At 36.9% G+C, this 22602-nt stretch overlaps 2 protein-coding genes across 2 annotated transcripts in view; one reads left to right on the top strand and one right to left on the bottom strand.

The window, feature by feature from the left end:
- The first annotated feature begins 529 nt into the window (after positions 1 to 529).
- Positions 530 to 4324, top strand: LOC146750803 (uncharacterized). Its single transcript, XM_085497388.1, has 2 exons — positions 530 to 618; positions 3241 to 4324. The coding sequence occupies exons 1-2, from the start codon at positions 530 to 532 to the stop codon at positions 4322 to 4324; spliced, it is 1173 nt and encodes a 390-aa protein (XP_085353514.1).
- A 7979-nt stretch (positions 4325 to 12303) lies between these two features.
- Positions 12304 to 22602, bottom strand: part of LOC144351913 (uncharacterized) — a 30720-nt gene continuing 20421 nt past the window's right edge. The window contains exons 15-25 of the mRNA XM_085497381.1: positions 18783 to 19083; positions 17909 to 18012; positions 17544 to 17707; positions 15755 to 15838; positions 14898 to 14999; positions 14630 to 14735; positions 14301 to 14373; positions 13942 to 13999; positions 13775 to 13845; positions 12987 to 13062; positions 12304 to 12833 (exon numbers count right to left, since the gene is read on the bottom strand). Coding sequence (XP_085353507.1) covers positions 12663 to 12833; positions 12987 to 13062; positions 13775 to 13845; positions 13942 to 13999; positions 14301 to 14373; positions 14630 to 14735; positions 14898 to 14999; positions 15755 to 15838; positions 17544 to 17707; positions 17909 to 18012; positions 18783 to 19083 — 1310 coding nt within the window. The 3' untranslated portion in view covers positions 12304 to 12662. The remainder of the gene's footprint in view (positions 12834 to 12986; positions 13063 to 13774; positions 13846 to 13941; positions 14000 to 14300; positions 14374 to 14629; positions 14736 to 14897; positions 15000 to 15754; positions 15839 to 17543; positions 17708 to 17908; positions 18013 to 18782; positions 19084 to 22602) is intronic.

Here is a 22602-nt window from a genome sequence, read left to right as displayed (position 1 = left end):
GTTGATTAGCATTCATATAGGTCCAATCAGTACTGTTGTATCGTCTATTTCGTCAACCGAACGTTACAACTCAGACCTGCTCGACGATTATTATTGCAAATGTCATTTATTTCTCCCTGGTCAATGAATCCAGAATCAATTGGGAATAAGTGCGTTATTTTTGAATGATTTTCATTTGGTTCATAGTTAGTCTGATTTATCGTATAGCATTACAAATAGGATATCTTCGGCATGGGTCAGAGTACTCTTATACCTGTCACGATTTCAACTATAAGCCAAGGGTGGACAAATTCCCCTATTTTTCTCGGGTTGGACTATTACCAAATAATGACACAAATGTATGGGATATTATATTTTACATTCATTTATAGTACTTGTAAATAAATTAATAATACGGCCATAAACATATAATTAACTTACACCACTCAAATGCATAAATAAAGTTACATTACAAGGATATGCTCTAAAATACAGGAAATAGTAGGGTCTACTTATCAAATAAATGTCAAGTACATTCCAGCTGGTCCGAATGGCGTACGAGTCTTCACCACGTGGCCGGTCTTTGTTGTATCACGAAACTTGCAGAGCGACGTTCCTTTGTCTTGATATTGCGTACAGGTAAGGACTTCGGGCGGCACTGACGAATTTCGCGGATCACTGAAACGACCTGAAACAGAAGACACCTAAAACAAGCTCTAAATTCAAGAAAGGGAAACAAGAGGAAAATAAACAAAACCACACACGTCGACGGTAAACCAAAAAGTGACCAAAACCCTCAGCTTTCTTACGCAAAGCATTGTGGATTCAAAAACGCCATCAACGGCCAAAACCACATTTAATCAGACACAGTGGAGGGCGCTATTGAATGGAATTTCTAAATCAAAAAACATTTAAATCTGTTTGTAATATTTTATATTTAACTTGTGCCATACATAACATACCCAAGACCACTCGTTTTGATGAATGGTCTGGGTGTGGCTTGTGGGTAAAAATATAAAATATATTTCGATGAGGTGATTGTTTATATTTTTGACAACGGATTTTTACTATTGAAATGAAATTATCACGTCTAGAGGTGAATTGTTAATGGGTGAAGTGATGTTAAAAACATAAGTTGTTCATCGTCTTGCGTACACCGCAACAACAAAGAATTACTTTTCAACACAGATCTTCAGTCAAGAGACGTAACCCTGGAGTGAAACAGGTCCCAAATTGATAGGGAGTAAAACAAAGAATTGGAAGAGATGTCCATGCATTGACCAATTACACAAGAGCTCACAAACACCAATGAAATATGTGAAATATGTACTTAACAAAGGGGTTTGGCACTAAAAACAATGGAACGTTTATAGACTTAAAGTTGGACCCCACTTGGAAGAGTTGTAAGCAGAAATTTTCATGTCTAGTTATTGACTAGGAACAGAACGTCCCAGAATGTCTGCCTACAGTGGCGAGGCACATGCTATTTAGTGTTCGCTGAACCAATATAACGTATTGCGGAAGCAATAGGCTTTGTGTCTGAAACGCAAGCGATAGTGCGCCATCAACGGTGCTGATGTGCGTAATGTGGTGTCACTCCTTGTTGTGCGAGGTGTGACGTCACTCCATCTTCAAGGCGTCACAACAGAAATGTAAGTGGTCTTTCTTAGTGTGGTAAATTGTGGAAATAATATTCATTTTCTATGGATCTCCGCTTCACTTCATATATTTATCAACCTTAATACATCCAAGATTTGAATGAAGGTGGTTTGGTGTGGTATATCATTTGAATTTCATTCCTAGAAGCGTTTTGAATTTGTAGTCTGCGGCGGTTTCTTTTGCTTAATTCGACCGCCATTTAATTACGTGTAAGGTGAAGGATGTGCGCGGCCAAAAAAACAACGGTTCTTATTTTAGGACACTCGTTTGTAAGGCGACTCAAAACTTTTGTACATGAGGACCAACATCAATATAATGTGTCACCAACTTTCGATTTGAGTCAAATGGATATTTAATTCCATGTTGTGGGTGGACGAACGGTATCGTCGCTGGTAAACTTTGACCTTGGTGTGGTGAGCCGGGTTTCGCCGGATATTATGGTCTTAGAGTTAGGGTCCAATGATCTATGTGACTTTTGCGTGGAGCCATTGCAAATCGCATGCAAAATGGTAGACCTCGTTCATCAAATGCATAGGGAATTCAGGGTAAAACAAGTAATTGTCAGTCAAGTCATGCACAGGATGAGACCATTTCATAAGTTTCATATTTACAATGCTAGGGCAGATAGTTTAAATCACGCGTTAAAGTCTGCCTTAGAGGAACTTTCATTTGCCATGTTTTGGAAGCATATTGGCTTATGGAATTCTTCTCTAACTATAATGTTACCAGATGGCATTCACTTGAACAAATTGGGTAATTATAGATATTATCGAAGTGTTCGTGGGGCACTCTTGCAGGCATGGAGGTTTTTAAAGGCAGCACAGGTTTAATTGGTGGTGGTTAGGTAGTTGCAAAATGCAGACTGTTACATGAATGAGTTTCTGCTTTCATTTTAAATTTTGCAGACTGTTGATCTTATCTCTACTGCATTAAGGGTTGAATTTCTGCTTTTATTTTATTTATTGGACTGTGGATAATATTACTTGAGTGTGATTTTGTTTTTGTTTTATTTTAAATTTTGCAGACTGTTGATCCTATCTCTATTACATGAGTGTGGAGTTTCTGCTTTTATTTAACATTTTGCAGACTTTTGATCCTATCTTTATTACATGAGTGTGGAGTTTCTGCTTTATTTTATATTTTGCAGACTGTTGATCCTATCTCTATTACATGAGTGTGGAGTTTCTGCTTTATTTTATATTTTGCAGACTGTTGATCCTATCTTTATTACATGAGTGTGGAGTTTCTGCTTTATTTTATATTTTGCAGACTGTTGATCCTATCTCTATTACATGAGTGTGGAGTTTCTGCTTTATTTTATATTTTGCAGACTGTTGATCCTATCTCTATTACATGAGTGTGGAGTTTCTGCTTTTATTGTAAATGTTGCAGACTTTTGATCCTATCTCTATTACATGAGTGTGGAGTTTCTGCTTTTATTTTAAATTTTTGCTGAATTTTGATCCTATCTTGATCACACGTGGGAGTTTTTGCTTTTATTTTATTTTATATTTTACAGACTGATATTGTAAATGTTGCAGACTTTTGATCCTATCTTTATTACATGAGTGTGGAGTTTCTGCTTTATTTTATATTTTGCAGACTGTTGATCCTATCTCTATTACATGTGTGTGGAGTTTCTGTTGAGCAACCAGGGGTTGTTGACAACAAATTGCAGAAAGAATTATCTGCAGGCAGGATTGCTGGACCATTTCCGAAAAAAACCTTTAATAATGTTCATTGTTCACCATTGGATGTTGTTCCTAAGAATGTACCAGGTGAATTTAGACTAATTCATCATTTGTCTTGGCCACAGGGTAACTCCATTAATGATGACATTCCACCTGAGCTAACTACAGTTAAGTATGCACGAGTGGATGACGCGGTTCAGGCAATTATACAATTTGGTGAGGGCTGCTACTTGGCCAAAACAGATATTCGCTCTGCATTCAGAATTATCCCAGTGGCACCATCTGATTATAATTTGCTGGAGTTTAAGTGGCTAGGTCTCTTCTATTATGATAAATGTTTACCAATGGGGTGTGCAGCATCCTGCAGAATCTTTGAAGCTTTTAGCACTGCTTTGGAATGGTTGACTGAACAGTCAAAGCATGCAGGAGCAGTTCTACATATTTTTGATGATTTTTTGTTTGTTAACAGAGACTTTTATTACTGTAAAAAGAATCTTGATGATTTTTTTAGTCTATGTAATGATTTGGGAGTCCCATTAGTTAAGGAGAAAACAGAGGGCCCGGCTACTGTTTTGTGCTTTGCGGGTATTGAATTAGACACTGTTTTGATGCAAGATTGTCTCCCACTTGAAAAAATACAACGTTGCATATTTCTAGTTCAGCAGTTTCTGGGACGCAAAAAGGCAACTCTTAAAGAAATCCAGTCCTTGGTCGGAACGCTTAATTTTGCTTGTACTGTTGTCAACCCGGGGAGAGCCTTTTTAAGGCGCCTAATTGATTTGACTTTGGGTCTAACTAAACCTCATCATCATCGCCGTATCAATCACTGTACTAAATTAGATCTACTTGTTTGGCAAGATTTCCTGCTGCACTTCAATGGAAAAGCTTTCTTTATTATGAGTCAGTTTCCTGAAGACTTGGCACCCCAGCTGATGGTTTTGGAGCATTGTTTGGCTCACATTGGTTTTATGGTTTTATGGAAGTTGGCCAAATAATTTTATACACAACATAACATTTTTGGAACTCTTTCCCATTGTACTGGCAATTGAGGTCTGGGGTGAGCACATGTCTAACCAGGCAATTGTGTTTATGTCAGACAATGCTGCAGTGGTGCATATAATAAACAAGCAATCATGTAAAGATAAGGACATTATGAGGCTTGTTAGAAAAATGGTATTAATTTGTCTCCGTTGCAACATCAGGTTTAAGGCAAAACACATCCCGGGAAAATATAATGAACTGGCAGATTCTCTTTCACGACTTCAGGTCAAGAAATTTCAACAGCTGGCACCATGGGCAGATCAGTGGCCAACCCCTATTCAAAAAGATGCATGGGAGATGTTCAGTGGTATATGACAGAATTACTGACATCAGCATTGGCCCCATCAACACGATGTTCCTACAAACGAGCTTGGCAGGCGTTACAAAGTTTCCACCTCAAGCATTACACAGGAATTTTAACTTTGCCAGTCAGCGAGTCTTTGATAGCCATGTTTTTTAACAGACATGCACATGAACGGGTTTGCGGCAAATACAATCACCACAGCTGCGTCAGCAATTAGTTACTTACATAAGCTACAGGGGTATAAGAATCCGACAGATTCTTTTGTTGTCAAAAAATTGTTATCAGCCATGCGAAAACAAACACCGACTATAGATAGGCTTTTACCTATATCACGCTCCATTTTGCACGCCCTTGTTGACTCTTTGCCATACATTGTCAATTCAGGCTATAACCATCGATTATTTAAAGCTCTCTTCCTGTTCATGTTCTATGCATGTACACGCATTGGGGAGGTAACTTTTACCATCAATAATAATGTTTCACATATCTTGCAATTACACGACATTGCCATTTTGCACCCGGGGTGCTCTGCAGATAGCTCTTTGATAGTAACTTTCACCAAATACAAGCATGGCTATGCCCCTCAGGTCGTTATTATTGGTTGTCAACGTGTCCCCTACTGTCCAATTGCAGCAATCTCTACTTTTGTTGCGGTTAGGGGGCAAAAACCTGGGCCGCTGTTCTGTATGCCAGATCAACAGCCTATAACACGTGATTACTTTATGCTTAAATTCAATGCAGGTCTACATTTTTGTGGCTTAAGCCCCCATTATTATAAGGGTCATAGTTTCCGTATAGGAGCTGCATCAGAGGCAGCAAGTTCTGGCTTGTCTGATGCACAAATCAGAAGTCTGGGAAGGTGGAAATCGGATGCATTTAAACTGTACACCCGTCAACATGCACAATTTTAGTCAAGCAACTAGCATGGGCAATAGTTGTTTCCCTATATTCTGGTTGGGCTAGCATGGGCAGCCCTTATTTCATCCCTGAGTGTTAGGTATCTTCTCATTTTTGCATATAATTTATTTTTATTTTTTGGTGTGGGGCTGACACAAGGTGTGTCTGGTGGCATGATTTGGCCCCACAATCATCATGTCTAGTTATTGACTAGGAACAGAACGTCCCAGAACGTCTGCCTACAGTGGCGAGGCACATGCTATTTAGTGTTCGCTGAACTAATAAGCTTATATGTAAGCGTTCACCAGGTTACATGTTAGTATGAACTTGTGAAAAATATTTAAATTGATCGAAAACGCAGAACCTGCTGGGTAGGTGGACATAAATGTCATCAACCGGAAGATGTACAAATAGCTAACTATGTTTAATATAATGTTCCATTTTTCACATTGCTGCATTACATTATAAGATCCAACGTATTATAGCGCATTTTATTTATTTTCAGATATTCCACAGTAAATGTTACTACACCATAAAAACAAGGCCTTTGCTTTTATTTGTCAGATCATGTCTTTCCGTGCCATTATTGGCGCCTTGGCAATTTCAACTGTGCCAGTATTTCCTCTGTCATTGCTTCCTGTGCCATTTGCATTGTGTAATTCGTTATGAATGACGTACGTAAAATAGTTTATAGTACTAATTTACTTAATTCACAAGAATATCTTGATGCATCAGAAAGTGTTCGTTCATTTAATACTTTCAGCCTCCATGGTAAACACATAATATTTTAATACTTAAAAATCATAACAGGTCGTTGACACAGATCAATTCATTCATCCGTTAGTTTCTGTTTACAGTTATGATAGTGACTTGTACATTCCAATCACACGCCGTTAGAAATCATTTAGAATCAACAACTTGCATATTTAGGGTAGAGATTATAAACATATATTTCAGGAATTTGATAAATAGCTTGCATGTTTATTACCAAACGCTTCAGCGTGGTATTAAGAGTTTGTTTTCAGGGGTGGGTGATTGTACATATTGGGATAACTCCAAGGTTGTTTGTTTTTTGCTGATAACACCCCTATTTTCTTATGGCTGAGTCACGCCAGTTTCACTACTCCGACTGGGAAATCTGCATTGTTGCTTGAATGTGAGCTAATTAAACACATTTTCCAGACGGACAGAAGTGTGTAAATTTTAACAGCCCATCACGTGATTGTATTCAGAATATTTATGAGGATTGAGGCTATTTCATTTTACACAGGAATATGTGAGGGATTGTGTCAAAAGAGATGTGTATACTGAAAAGTAATATCTATCCTTCTTTTGCATCGCGGAGCATTTCTGTTTTAGTATACTGGTTTGCAAATGTTGAATGTGTATTTTGTGCAATGTAGTTTTTCACCGAAATACTTCTAATTCTGCGTTGAATTCTGCGTTTGACTCAAGGATGTGTAATATAGGCCTACTTCTCATATTTCATTTTCAGTGGATGTTGAAGGAGAACAGCGCACCACGTGATTCGTTTGAATACAATGGTGAAAGCATTGATTAATTTTCTCAAAACGGGATAATGACTTCACCGATTTCATTTTTAGCGGGGCGGTTAACTGTGTCATAGAAAGGGACTGGACTAAACCTGAAATATGTAGCTTTCTCCTGGCAGGCCCATGATTGCTGCAGTATTACACTGTTAGGTGAATAATGAAATGTTCTCCTAATTTGATGAATTATAAACTGTACAATGTTTATTTTTTATTTAAAATTGTACTTCTGCTCGGAAATTGAAATTCTTATTTCCCGGTTGCTAAAATAATTATTCACATTTCCCGTGGGTGATGAGAAGAGAATACACCGAGATATCGTTCGATGGTAAGATTGTTTTACATACAATGGTTATATTTAATACAGTGATGCAACAGCTTTTATATTCGTTTAACCTGTAAAAACGAGGTCATTTCATTTCAAGATTCAATGAACGTAGACCATAAACTCGAAGTATTGGTTAAACTGTAAACACATGTTCGTTTATTTTGTCGCAAGATTCTGTCAACGTAGGAAGATTGTCCGTCAAGCTGGTATAGTTCCATTTCATTTCCATCACCACAAGCGTCTGTAAAGATAGACCTTAAAACAGCATATTTTTAATAGTAATGTGCTATTTGCGAGTGTTCTAAACAGTTGACATTTATTCATTGTGTTAGTATGAGCCTATCGTAGCCTCGGGTCGTAACTCTCACATCTTTACAATTTACAATTTAGTCTTAATATTTATAATTTAGTCTTAATATTTTTTTCTCTGTAAAGTATTTAGCTTAGTTTGTTTAATTTCTGTGTGACATTTTATTCTTTTTTTAACATTTGTAACCATTGCCAATCTCTCCAGGGAATGTGTAAGTGTTAATAAAATTATTATTATTACAATTTACAAATATTTTGGATAAGGAATTTGTATTTTATAATTTCGGGCACCGACTTGTACCTCCAATGGAAGCACATGTAAACCCTAAAAATAATTTATATCTTTAGAAGAACAGCATACGCGCTGCTAATAGACGAAATACGGTTACAAAATATTATCATTTGTATAACTTTATTATATATGACAATCCTATTCATTTTTTTAACTATTTTCTTTTCACTCAGGATTAGTATGAAATATCCTCTCTGGTTTTATCTAATTAGTTCTTATCACCTGCTCACTACTATGTACACTGTGCTGTAATACATTGATAAGTTTACACTCATAGAATTGTTATTTTTTTAAGTGGTACTGTCTTTCAATTGATGGTTGGTCCTTCATTATCTGACAAAATCAGGTGTTCTTATTTTGCCGGGCCTGGTTGACACTAGGGCGGCGCAATACTCTGCGATTATGCTTTTAAAGGCCTTCGTGAAGCATCCTAGGTAAAATTGTAGAGATGTGTCTATCAAACTCAAGGTGTTGGTTAGTTGTCTGTGAAAGTGTATAAGTAAATACAGAAAAGAGATAACGAAAAGTGATTTATTTACAGTCACTGTTACATAACATTGATTGACATGAGTTCGCTGAAGACTTTAAAATTACTTTTTTCTTCTTTTCCCTGTAATCTAACCAGGTTTTCAAATCCTGACAAATTATATGATATTGACAATTTCCGACACATGTACGAGTGTTCAATCTTGTAACAGTGACTTAATATTAAAATCAAACATCGCCCCATAGCAATGTGATGAACGAATGTAAAAACGAATTATGCAACGCTTTATATTACATCTTGGTGTCTGATTGTAAAAGCCTGATTAGTCCGGAAAGTGCAGTTGTGACAGAGGGTTGGCTCGGATTCAGAAATATTTTTGTTGGGCAAATTATTTATATTATTGTTACTATATCTTAGATTAACACACTCGTATGCGTTCCATAGCTATCAGTTAAGTCGTGGTTAACATTGCTACTATGTCTCAGATTAACGTGTTCTTACGGGTACAATTCCTACCAATTAGGCTGGGCTAACATTGTGGATATATATTTGATTAACGTGTTCGTAGGGGTACAACAACTACCAGTTAAGGCTAAATTAACATTGCTAACTATATCAGATTAACGTGATCGTAGGGGTACAATTACTACTAGTTAAGGCCAAGTTGGCATTGCTACAATATTTTAGATTAATGCTTCGTAGGGGTGAAATAACTACCAGTTAAGGCCAAGTTGGCATTGCTAACTATATCTGATTAACGTGATCGTAAGGGTACAATTACTACTAGTTAAGGCTGGGTTAGCATTACTACTATATCTTAGATTAACGTGTTCGTAGGTGTGTAATAACTACCAGTTAAGGCCATTTCATTTTCCAATAATTTTATTGCAACTAATCATTCCATCACACACAAGATATGGTTTAATACAATGTTTAGCATTTGTAAAGATGAAATCGCCATCCATACAGGGTACTGTGGAGTAAAATGAAATAATCATTAAACGTGTACAACCAGACAACGTTAAATAAACTGTATTTGAAGTATGAAAGAATTATCATGATCCAATCAAATTGCATGATTTATTGGTGTATGTTTCTGTTATGGTATTTATTACGAGTCATCGAGCATATGAAATGCAAATAAGATTCGAAAAACAATTATGCTTTCACGTAAATGTAGCATTGCAAGAAATACCGGTTACAGCAGCACATAAATACACTGACGACGGTTTGCATTCATCTCATTCAATACTACAGCATCTGAAAATATCTTCCCTCCACCGTTATGTCATACTCGTATGAATCAGTATATGTTCTCTCACCACCGAGGGCTTCTTTTCGGTGTGTGACAAGAGTCCCCTTGCAGGCACCTAATCTCGGTCATTTATCGGGACCAAGATCGATTTTTTTTGGCACGTGCCGACTCTGTCCCAACCGTTCACACATACTTTGCGACACATGCCGACTCGAAAATTCAACAACGATTCAGGGATAGATAACACGTACACGCACAAAAATGAAAACAAAGTGTAATAAAATATTTGCATTGTTTATGTTTCAATTATGACCCAATAAGCAGTTTTTAATGATTCTACCACTGTCCTAGGATCATATTTCAAACACACATGTTATGAATAGACCGGAAGTAAAATGGCAAAACTATTCCGAGAGAATAGTTTTTTTTTTTTTTCAACATCACACATCATAGCTAATGTAATCTACTGCGCTTATCTGAAATTGTATGATACACAGCTGTACTTGGACTTTTCAGAGGCACCTGGACGTGTATTCTGTCCGTGTTCAAACTGAGACAACTTACCAACAGGATCAAATCAGTCTGCCGTCTACTCACGCTGGAAAACAAATAGCTAGTGTTTAGTTGCCATTCACCTATGACGTCATGTAAACTTGTCCATGCATGTATACTGCCGCCTCTTTTCTCATGCGCATAGCGAGTTGCAATCGATTTTTTGCCAGTCCAGTCTGTTTTGTAGTGCAAATAATCATAATGATGGGTTAATGAAGAATAGACAATGGCGATAAGACTTGAAACAAAAGGCTTGAAACAAGGGAAACAAAAGATATAAATCGGATCCCCTGATACTGATTCCTACTAGTATGACGTGACGATGGAGGAAGTGAAGCTACAAATGGTCGTATGTTGTAGTAATGAATGAAATGAATGCAAACCGTTGTCAGCGACGCTGCTGCAACCGGTATTTTCTTCAAATGCTACATCGATGTGAACAAACAATTGTTTTTCGATTTGATTTGTCGGTCATGTGCACGATGACTCGTAATACATATCTTAACAACAAATTGATATAATTTCAATGTAGCAATTACCGGGGTATTATCAGTGGCGGACCCAGCAAAATGTATTGGGGGGGGGGGGAGCTTCGCTTAACATTACGGATCCGCCACTGGGTATTAGTATCATCATATGCGTATCGTTTTCCGTGTCTGGGTCAAATAACAGATCGACGAATGAGGGCGTGATTTCGATACGAGTCGAATGGGTTCCGACGCGGGTCTCGACTAACGTGAACGCAACTGCTGTAATATCTCTCTAAACATGAAGGATTACAAATTTCGGCACGTGCCGAGATCCCGTAACGTCAACAGTTATTTATTCATGCTTATCAACAAGTCTTATAACTGGTTCGTGTTTTTGATTTTTATTGTTCAACATCTCAACTCGTACACTATTTATTGTCATGAATACAACATAATCATTGCTGTGATATTGGCTGCGAGTCGTTATCGGGCCGGGTTTTATTACAATATCGGTTAAATCATGTTACATTATCGTTTAATTATACATTATCGGTAATTATTACATTATTAAAAAAACACCCCCTCTGCACCCACGTTTTGGAGAAATTGGTGTTGTATTAAATTGGCCATGGCTTTTTGTTCACGTTTCAGATATTGAAGTATTGTCGTAATTGCAGATATAATTAATTACTTTAAACAAAGGCCGTTTTTTCATTCTGTTGAAATTCCCGAATCCAAGCTGTTGGTATTGTATAACATAATTTCTAGGCGACTTATGGGGCGGATCTGATCAAATACACCAGTTCATGATTATTTTGCTTTCACTTGACTTTTTATAATGGCAAGCTGTCTAGAATTTATGTACGTCACGCCAAAGTCTATAAGCATGTGTTTTAGGTATTAGGGATTACAAATAAGTTATGCTATGATAACGCAATGGCATTGCCACCATACAAGCATCAATGCAAGCAAAACGTGGAATTCCATTCGATTGTGAATTATACTAATCGTTTATGACGCTCTCTCACTAGGCAAAAAGTAAACGGCGTCATTTCAAAAAGGCTGGCCTTCGGGGTTGTTGTGTCTGAGCATTAATAGTATAAACATATATCGTACTTTGCATGGCCATATTCCCGCCATCAGTTGGGTATCTTAGCAACAGATGGGATTCTGGGACAGGGCTGTCATCTTGTTTTGAGTTCTATTAGTTATTACACAAGTAAACATTCCTTGTACTTTGAACCTGTCGTCTGCGTGTTTTTTGGGCCCGACTTAAGAGGGATTTACGTCTATGATTGATGAAACTGACTCTATGCGTGAGATCAAAATCATATTCAGTCTCAAGTGCCCTTGTGATTCACTATGATGGCGCAAGAACCCACCCATGCCACACATATCAGCTTGCAAGCTTCGACAAGACATTACAGGATACAACACAACCTCACGGTATGGTGGAAAAATAATCATACTTAAAAAGCAAAGACTGAAGTTGTATACTTGCAATAGTAATGTAATTCAGTAATGTTATTCTGATATTTTGTATGCATCTCTTGATAAGCTAGGGTAGTTGCAAATTGCAATATGAAAATAAGCTACATTTGCGAATGATACGGTATATTACTAACCCCTGTGGAGTTACTTAAATGATTATATGCTCACGTGTAAGTGAGATTTTATGTGACACAGAGAGATCTGATCGACTGCATACATACCAAATGTTGCATGCATAGTTGTGTAAATTATTGACTAGGTAGTCCACTATATAAATTCAAATATCTTAGTCCTAATAAATCATGTCACTAAATGTTTCTTTTAATTGAATTTCACTGCAAAAGTTTCTTGTTACTATTAATGTGGTATTAAATGTTCTTGTTCCTCAACGCGTGGTTGTACAGCTTCCTTCTTGGGTAATTTCCAGCAAAGTAATACGATAAAACTCACAAATTCACAGATGGATATAATTGATATGCCGATATAAAGCCCCATTGTCCCTCCAATGTCACTGAGAATGTCTTCCCACTGAAATATGAGTATATGAAATAATCACGGACGATAATTAATCGTTTGTACAAAAAGAACAACACTACAATCATGTGTTAATTCATGTAATCTGAACAGTTAGTTTAGAAATACAGCACTTTGGATGGTCATATTAGCATAACAAAATATTACCTTATACGCAGGTTGTTCGTGTACTGATTCATAGTTTAATGTTTCGAAGTATATTTCTAGTCTTACCAGGTTTGATCTGCCATACATAATATAAATGTTAGTATATATCATTAAATCATGGCGCAATTAATGAGGTATACATGTCAAATTAATAAAAGCAGCAATTAAAAATATTATTGTAAAATAAACTCAATCATCATTATGTCAAATAAATTGCACTCAGATTTCATGTACCCTTTATATAAATGCACACGTACCCCCCAACCATAACATATACAGAAACAGGGATGTTTCATGAATTGGTAGTACAGATAATACCAATATACAAGTAATCTGCAAAATGCTAAACAGATTTGAAACTGAGAATATCATGTACATTATGATACAATAAGTGATATTATTATACATCTGTCACCGTAACGCCATAAGTTACAGCGTGCCGTAAGTATGCACTCAGAAAGTACGCCGTCGCATTGACCTTCGCTGCGCGTTGGTCTATACTCACGCTGTACTGTGTTCGTGCATAATTTGAGGTATCTTCGTAATAACCTCATATTATCTTATTGTGGAATTATGGAAACTATATGTATATTATATGTAGTTTGTTTGGTAATAATTATTTGAAGAATTAAATAATATATATATATAGCAATATCAGAGCATCAACATATAATTCATTTAAGTTTGTGAATTATTATATTCAATTCAATACAGCACATATACGGATATTATGTATAATATTATGCAACTTTATTACATAATGTATAGTAGTAGTGAATGTTCATTACCTAGCAGATTGCATGTCGTTCACATTCTTCAACTTGAAATTCTTCCACTTTAACGCTTTTAGAAGCTTGTTCTGTACAGAATAACAAAATGCGTCCTTCATCTAATTATATACATAATCATTTACATGATAGTTATTAGTAAGTTCATAATATTATAAAATACCTACAAGATATACATCAGAAGGCCACTGAGACTGAGATAAGGTCATGTCATACTTGGTTTCTCTGAAAAAGTAATTTATACGTTATTTGCTTTTAAAAACGTAAATACCCATCAACACGTTTTATTGTATTTGGCCGACATTAAGCATTAGAAGAATGATGAATAAAATGTAACGTCCGTACATGATCTATTGACATTATGAGCTAACATTAGTGATGTAAAATTATGTTCAAATGATTATAACACGTTCGCATGTTATTATAAAAATGGGTTCATTTTTATTTGAATTGCATGCATAACATTGAATGGCGAATACTGAATTCTTGAGGCCACATATAATTACATTTAGGTTGCAATACTCACTTGCATGGCGAAGGGCATTTACAATTAATCTCACCAATATTGGTTAAATATCTGGTTAATTGCCGACATAAATCTATTTAAGTACAACATGATATGGCATTAAAACTTGTGCATAAAATGATAAAATTTACACACATAATTTGCATAATTGAAATCTCAAGTCAAAGTTCTTGTGGTTACGTTTGAAATTTGAAAAAAATTGCCTCCTTTGCTTGTTATGTTAAAATTTATGCCTATTAATGACAAACGCAGACATGTTTTTTATAGTTCTGTCGAACTCGTATAATACAAATACAACGGGACATATGTCCTAGTTATCCGTAACATACCTTGTGTTTCGTTTAAAAGTTTACATCGTGGTGCGTCCGTAAATATATACTCAGCACAACCACAGTAGTGTATTAATGCATTTTCTGCGCATGCTTTCTGACACGACTATAATTAGGACAAGGAATAATAAATTATACTGGATTATAATTTCAAATTTCTAATGTAAACATATATACAAATTGCATTTGCACAATGCAAAGTAATACAAATTATTCTGTGTAAAATCAGCAGTACTTTCAACTTGACGTGTTAAGTGATAATACTTACAAGTATAGAATATGAACTATTATGCTGCTGGCCTGATACTGTGGGTTCGATATGTCCTTGGGTACAATTACCATATGGCCATGACTGTCGATCTGTATCTTTCTAAACGAATAAATAGTATTATAAAATATATTTATTCGAGTACCAACATATTAAACACAAAAAACAATATATTGTTTATTTACTAAGGGGAATAAACAAAACAAAACAAATAACCTATCCTTCGACAATACAAATATCACACATCAACATAAAGACATACTCAATAATCACATTTCTGCAACTCGATTAAAGTTGTAATAACGAGTGGTCAGGTGAGGCCTGTCCACAAATGTATCCCAGTGATAAATAGCTCAACAAATCTTATGCCACCCTAACCAGTGTCTCAATTAAAATAGCCCATACCTTGTTTTACATGTTCGCATGAACAATATACTATTATGCTATACATGTACTAAAACACAATGTACTATCTCTCATTATATACGGGTGTAAAACTTATCAATATGTTTGTGTTCACCGATGTACAATTAAATAATAACACATGTTGGTAAGGGTAATATCACATCGAGCAGACATCCACCATGCACAATTACATCTACCATACATCACTCACACCCGCCCTCCCACAAAATAACAACGCTTATTTTGAAGAAAGCACTGTTTTATATTTTATAAAGTCTGCGAAATACACACAGTAAAATATTTGCAACCACGGATAGTTTTTTCAGCAGCGTGAATCACTCTATTTTGACTAAAATTACTTTCTCACTAAAGTACCACAGCTTCTATTCACAAGTCACTCGGCTAAGAGCATTTTCGGTTAGCATCGGCGGGAAACGCTCAGAAAAGCTCACAGCGTAGAATGCACCGCAGAAATCCCGGCTGCGATGTTCCAGTAGCGGATTTGCTGTACATTTTTGCTTCATATAAAGAATACCCTAAACATCAAAACATAGTATCTTACTTAACATTCATTCTGGCATGTTATCTGTCTATTTCGGATGGTCAAAGTTCCATCAAAACCTTCAAAGCAACCCGAAAGCAACAGCGGCAGGGGAAGTATCAGTGCAGCAAACGACACTTTGTTATGCGCAGTATCGTTGCGCAGTAGCTTCAGTGACGCAATCTATGTGATATACCCATGTAATATCCCATTCGCGGGCAATATACCATGTAATATTCGTTTTTATTCAATGTCATGTAACCGAATCTTAATTAATCACAGCAGGCTAACAGCGATTCGATGGGATAACTCTGGATATCTTAATTGTGGATATATCGCTTGATTCCTTGGAATAGCACAATACTGAATTTTAAAAATTGAAATCGTCAGATGAAATTGATAATTCGCTTGACGCACTAATGATGATGAGCATTGAACGTTTTTTTGTTTCACCTTGTCTGTATCATAGTATATATATATATGAGGGGGGAAATGTATGTTGTTGTTGTTGTTGTTGTTGCGTGATTGTTTATTTGTTCAAGATATTAGTTATATATAAAATGCTATCTTTTCTAAAACAGAATGTGTATTTCATTTAGCATTTTGGTACACTTCCACACCTCATGTATTCATCAAAGATACTAATCCGTATTCTCAATTATTCGTTTGAACAAAACATTCATCTCATGCAGGAAGACCATTCCCACGGCCCTGGTGTTGTGCAAAAGCTAGTGAATCCATCAGCATAATCCGCATCTATCTCATCATCATATCATCACATACTGTCCACACGTATCTCATTTCAACTCAAGCCATACCTGCTTCACGAAAATGAGTTATAACTTATCATTGTATATCTAATCATTTTAAATCTAGAACACATTACTGACCAGTTCATGCCAAACGTCATGCCACACCTCGAAAAACATTGCATCCGATGTTGATACTAACAGGATTGTTTGTCACAGAAATCATGATCTCCACTCTGACATGTACAAATGATCTCACAATTTATGATATTGCGAATCTTCACAGTCCCTATAGGTGTAGTTCGGGTAGACAAGTGAGACCATCATGACCACTATTTTCACTAAATACTGTGGCACTCCCACAACTACACCTTCCGACATCGTCATTTAACAACGTTTTGCTATCAGCTATAATAAGGCACACCAGGCAGTCAAATTCACAAGAAACATTTACTAAACAATTCAAAACAAAATTTCCAAACTCAAGAAACTGCATGTTATTATGAATTACGGTACCATAAAGCAAATAAAGAATATATTTAATGTATTCATGCCACAAAGAAGACCAAATAAAACAAAAATGAAAAATGTTCCAATGAGGGCGCACTACTTATAATCCCATCAGTAATTGTATAAACTAATATCACCTATCAACAACAGACTCATTCTTTTCCCGAATATAAGAATGATCTGTACATGACTCACTGTGGACATTTTAAATTAACCATTGACCCCATAAAGAGATTATGATTAATACTCATTGAGGACACCGGTCATTCAATAAAGAAGGCTGATTACGATTCACTTGTCACGAGATAAGAACTAATTGGCCATGGATTGCGAATTTTACCTTATTTTCTTTCATCAACAAAGTATTTACTGACTCTTGTATGTGTTGCATACAAAACAATATTGAGTGACTACAGTATCATTCAATGTGAAAACTTTCACCTTGCGTAGAGCTATGGAAGTGATCGTTCCAGGTTTCACAGTAATACCCTCATCAACTGGAAAAGATACAATGCCACGTGGAAGGATTGTAACCTTAGCACCAGAATCCTGTCCATATATACTGAGATACTCTTCTTGCTCCGTGAACAGAGTTAGTTGCAAGCCTGCAATAAACAAAAAATCATTGAACTGATTTCTGTTTAGTGAATGAACATGTTCCTGGCTTGATAAGTTTATGATTAATTGTGAGGACCAGGGTTTGTTTGTTGAGGACTTGTTTTTTGTTTTGTTTCAGTGACTGAATTTATGGGTTGGATTTACTGAATGTACATGTGGCTTGGATTATGTTTATTTTCGTTACTTACCATATTGTGATCCTGGTCGCATTGCCCATTGTATTTTGTCATTGCTTTTTGCATTAAATTGAAAACAGTTTCCATAGTTATCATCTTGGAACGTTAGAAAGTCGCTGAAAGTATGAATAATACATATAACAATTTGATTTATAAAGATTTTACTTGACATTGGCGATATATATCCTTATGAATGAACACTTTTTATGCATTTCAACAAATGTTATTTATGAAAATTTAACTTGACATTGGCGATATATATGCACTGTTGACGATATATATCCTCAGGAATGAACACTGTTAACTTTCACTTTTAAAATCTCTATGCATTTCTATGATTGTTTTTTATGAAAATTTAACTTGACATTGGCGATATATATACTTTTCATATAACAAGAGAAAAAACGTTGACACTGCAAATACTAATTACTAAGACCCCGTTACATGTGACGCTGTAATACCGCTATAATTATCTTTCCCGGACGCGATGGTGAGTCGTCGGTCGCACGAATATATATGTTTCAATTAAACCAATAATTATCTAATTTACACTTCCATCACGTGTTCAAATTTAGTCTATTTTGTAAAGTTGTTTTTGAGGTTTTTTTCAAAGATTTCAAGGCATTTCTCATGCACTTCAAGAAACTGCAAGACCATATACTTGTATATGTATAATGACAAATCCGGAGGTAATATTTGTTCAAATTCACGTGTTCATGACAAAAAACACTTTTGAAAAAATGGTGGTCGTCTTGAGGCGACGTGTTCGATAGGGACACATACAATGTATACAACGTGTATAATATACATTGTTTGTTTACATGAGATTCGGTCATGTGCTGTGCAACGACCTCCGTCATTTAAGTATACATTTCCCTTGCAATACCTTGGTCCACATTTCTCTGATGCAAAGGTACACTGCAGAATGAAGTCCTCGATCTGATGAGCTCGTGCAGACATCTCGACCTCGGTCAGTTTCAGAACTTGTCTAAGGTCACTGTGATCTGGTGTGCTGCTAAATGTCTTGAATCGGGACCAGTCGGGAGGATCTTCACCTTTGACACGGTAAAATAGACTGTCTTGATAGAAACTTTGGAAAAAGCGTTGATATACAGTCACGTCCCGTGTGACGTCTTTAAAAACGTCCATCCATGTTGACAGACTTTTATGTTCTAGTCCTCGTATCTCTGTAATTCAAAAATATGTATTTGCCATAATGTCTCAAATGAATATTCTGGACATATCTAGAGCCTTTCCCACACATTTGGCAGACCCCATCGTTCTTTACCTCTCATTTTGTCAAACCTTACCATCAGCTCTATATATATACCACATATACACTCTTTTATGCGCTTTCTGGTATTTTTCATATATTTGCTTGTCTGAATGTATCATCCATATATACAAATAGAAAACTGGACGTATCCTCCCCAAGGCCTTTCACGCCCTATTCGGCAGACACTATGTCATTCATAAGATTAAATAAATTTCAATGCATGGGAACTTCACTGATTTCCTTAAGGTTAAATGACTGTATTTGTAATTTTGAGTACATGTTCATCCATCTTGTTTAAGTTTAAGTAACTGAAGGTTATATGGTTATATGTTTATCAACAGATCCAGTGAATACAGGCTCGGGCGTTAGTCCATTAATGCCTTGGATGGGTCAGCTGGTCGCCTGCAGTTTCAATAACTGTACATGTCTCTATATCAAAGCACCTTAAACCTGGAAACAACTATATTGACAATTTATAACAGCCACTTTAGACCTTTCAGCAGTCATCTTTTATAGAGACCAATCTACTGGTAAGGTATGCTAAGAGTTGGCTAAAGGATGGAAAGTGACCTTTAATAAACCATATAGTTTCAACGAGTTAGTCAGTTTTGATCGTGTTAAAGTACCTAGACTGTGGACAGCCTTTCATCTAAGTCACTGACTTTATAGTCGACTGTGACCTGATTGACGTCTGTCAGCTTGACAGCGGTAGGGCACTATGGACATGAACATCAGGGTTAAGGCCATCTACAATAAGCGGACTGGATGGTTGACCCAAATAAAGTTATGGCTACCTGACCAGGCGAATGAGCTAGAGTGGGGCTATTAAAGATGACATCATTATCATGTTTATTTTTCATGTCTCTCATCGCTCTGTAGACACAATACTTATTTAGACGGTATCGCTCAGTCTTAGAATTAGCTGAAAATCTGCTATGAGCTATGATACAAAACCTCGGTACATACCATTTGGTTTAGCCTTCAGAACATGTCCTTTTTCGAAGAAGCTTACACCACTCAATTAAAATTGTGAACCCAAACAAGCCTTTATGCTTTTGCAAGGAATGTTAAACATGTCGGACAAAAAACTAGGCATTAAATAATTGCATACAGTTTCACCAAAGAAGCAAACTATCAAACCAGAGCAACATACCCTGCAATGGTTACAAATGAGCAGCTAACAAGTCTCATGAACCAGGTATTAGCCACAACACAGGGGTCGGAAGGTGCATTTCAAGCTAAACATTCATACAGCATAGGTTAGGAGATGCATATTGGGTATGGGACTGTACGTGAGTGGCGGCTAATGATGTCGCTCACAAAGTAAACATCAAACACCACATTGAATGTAGGTTTCCTTAGTCAGAATAGCAATCCTCTGAAACACTTTTATGCTTGACTCGGGAGTGGAATGTTGGTTTGCCCCGCCTAGTAGCATGCCTCCAACATTAAGCACCAAGTGTTCTCAATTAGAAAGTTCAAGGGACAATAGAGCCAATGATATCAGGTACGTCTGTGGCTGCCTTACCAGGTAGCTTGGCCAGGACGTGCCTGTGGCTCTGTAGGTGTTTGTTGACTCACTCGTTGATGTCCTTTTGTCTGACAAATATGGTGGCATTAGGGGCGGAAACCATCCCCCACCTGTCCACAAGGAATGGCCAGACCATACGCAGTGAGGAAGAGTGTGCGGATACGCTTACCTAACATTGTGATCACGCTCAAGATCCAAATAATTGTGTTTCTGACGCAGCTTTTTTTGGAGCTGTGGAGGCTGCCTTGAAGTGGGATTTTGAAAACCCCTCTCAATTTTGGATTCTTCAGTTTAGTCTGCTCCACAGCAATTGTGTCATTTAATTTATTCGGTTTGCTAGATTGTTGGTAAATTCAATGATCTGCAAGTGTGCATGTGATTTACATAACAAAGAATGTTTATGATCTACTGAATTTCCTACGGGAGACGGCTGCTACATAGACCACATTCTGATTGGCTCATGTGGAAATCAATGTGGTGTACCTATAAATAGGCTAGACTGAGAACCGTTGTGTTGCCGTAGAGATATTGTGAGACGAGTGATAAAGGCTTCAATCATCATTCTGTGAGACTTGTAAGAACTGCCCTGCGATCTCCTGCTACCAGCGGTGCCCTCCAGAATGACAGAGTTCCTTTGCAAACAAGACTCCTTTATTTCTCCATTGTTGTGTTGCAGAAGCCATTACTGGTTATCAATCTCCACATTCTGGAACTGTAATTATCACCAATACACTTCCCTCGGCAATCCCCTGTTTTAGTGGATTTATTCATTACATTATTCTGTGCTTTATTTCCTATTTTGAAAGATATTAAAACCAGGAGATTTAACTTGATATGTTGATGTATGTGTATTGCATTTCCAGTACTATTGTCTACTCCGTTTTTGCAGTGAGAGAACCCCCTCTCTAGTGTCAGTTCTGTGGGTGGTCCTTTCAATATCAATTAGCATGCCTTATACTGTGACAGCCTTAATCCCATGGGTTGCGGGGCTATTGTTGACAGCTTCAGTAGTTTGTAGAAATATATGTTTATGAGCTTGAGTCAGCCACGTGTAAGCTAAAATTTGTTTGGGTCAGGTCAGCAGCTGTTTTCAGGGGCAATGCCTCCACTTCAAGGGCAAGCATACTATCTATATATACGTATCATCTGTGATGAATATGTCATCATCAAAGGCATCTTCATTCTCAAGGGCATTATGCTCATATTCAGGATTATAAAGTCTGCCATATTAGGTGAATAATTAAAAAGTATTGCCACTTCAAATACCATGACTACAAGTCAGTATGGTCATAAGCTTAAGCCTTACAGACACCTCACCACCCCCTTGTGAGCATAACTAGTAATTGGTTGTCCGGTTTCCTAACCACAGGGAATATGACATTTCAGGGACAGCCTGTTTGGCTTCTATGGTCAGCCTGATAACAATCGCATTGTAGTGCAAAACCTGGGTGGAGCCATTGTGAAGAAGACCATGATAAAGATCAGTGGTAATAAGGCCATGTCTATACAGATACATCATCAACAACATCAGCCTAAAGTACGACAGCAACACAAAGATCTAGAAGGTTGATGTAACGATCTAGGGTATCCCAAACCAGATCTTCAGAAATGGTATGCATGGCTACCAGCAATGGTACTTTTTAAGAACTTGTTCGCAGCTTCCTTGGCAGCAAGCAACATTCTAGAGTGATGATGGTTACAAAAGACATGGACTGACAGACATTTCCCTGAAAGAATATCTCACATCTGTGCAAGTACGAACTGTAGCTCAACGATGTCCAGTGGCATGGCAGTGACAGATGTGTAGGAAACTGCCTCGAAAGAAAGATGATACGATGCAGATCACGAAAACAGCAGAGGTTGTAGTTGTTTTCATCTTTGATCAGCTAGAGAACCCCT

The sequence above is a fragment of the Saccoglossus kowalevskii genome, chromosome 1, assembly GCF_978046115.1.
Source record: "Saccoglossus kowalevskii chromosome 1, keSacKowa6.1, whole genome shotgun sequence".
In the NCBI taxonomy this organism is placed as follows: domain Eukaryota; kingdom Metazoa; phylum Hemichordata; class Enteropneusta; family Harrimaniidae; genus Saccoglossus; species Saccoglossus kowalevskii.
The sequence above is the reverse complement of the archived record's forward strand: the minus strand, read 5'-3'. Positions and strand labels throughout refer to the sequence as shown.

Excerpts from the sequence above, each read along its gene's own strand:
- LOC146750803 (XM_085497388.1), top strand. The coding sequence starts at position 530 with ATGGCGTACGAGTCTTCACCACGTGGCCGGTCTTTGTTGTATCACGAA. Across the intron at positions 619-3,240 it reads TGTCTTGATATTGCGTACAG|ACTGTTGATCCTATCTCTAT; the intron begins GTAAGGACTTCG and ends TATATTTTGCAG.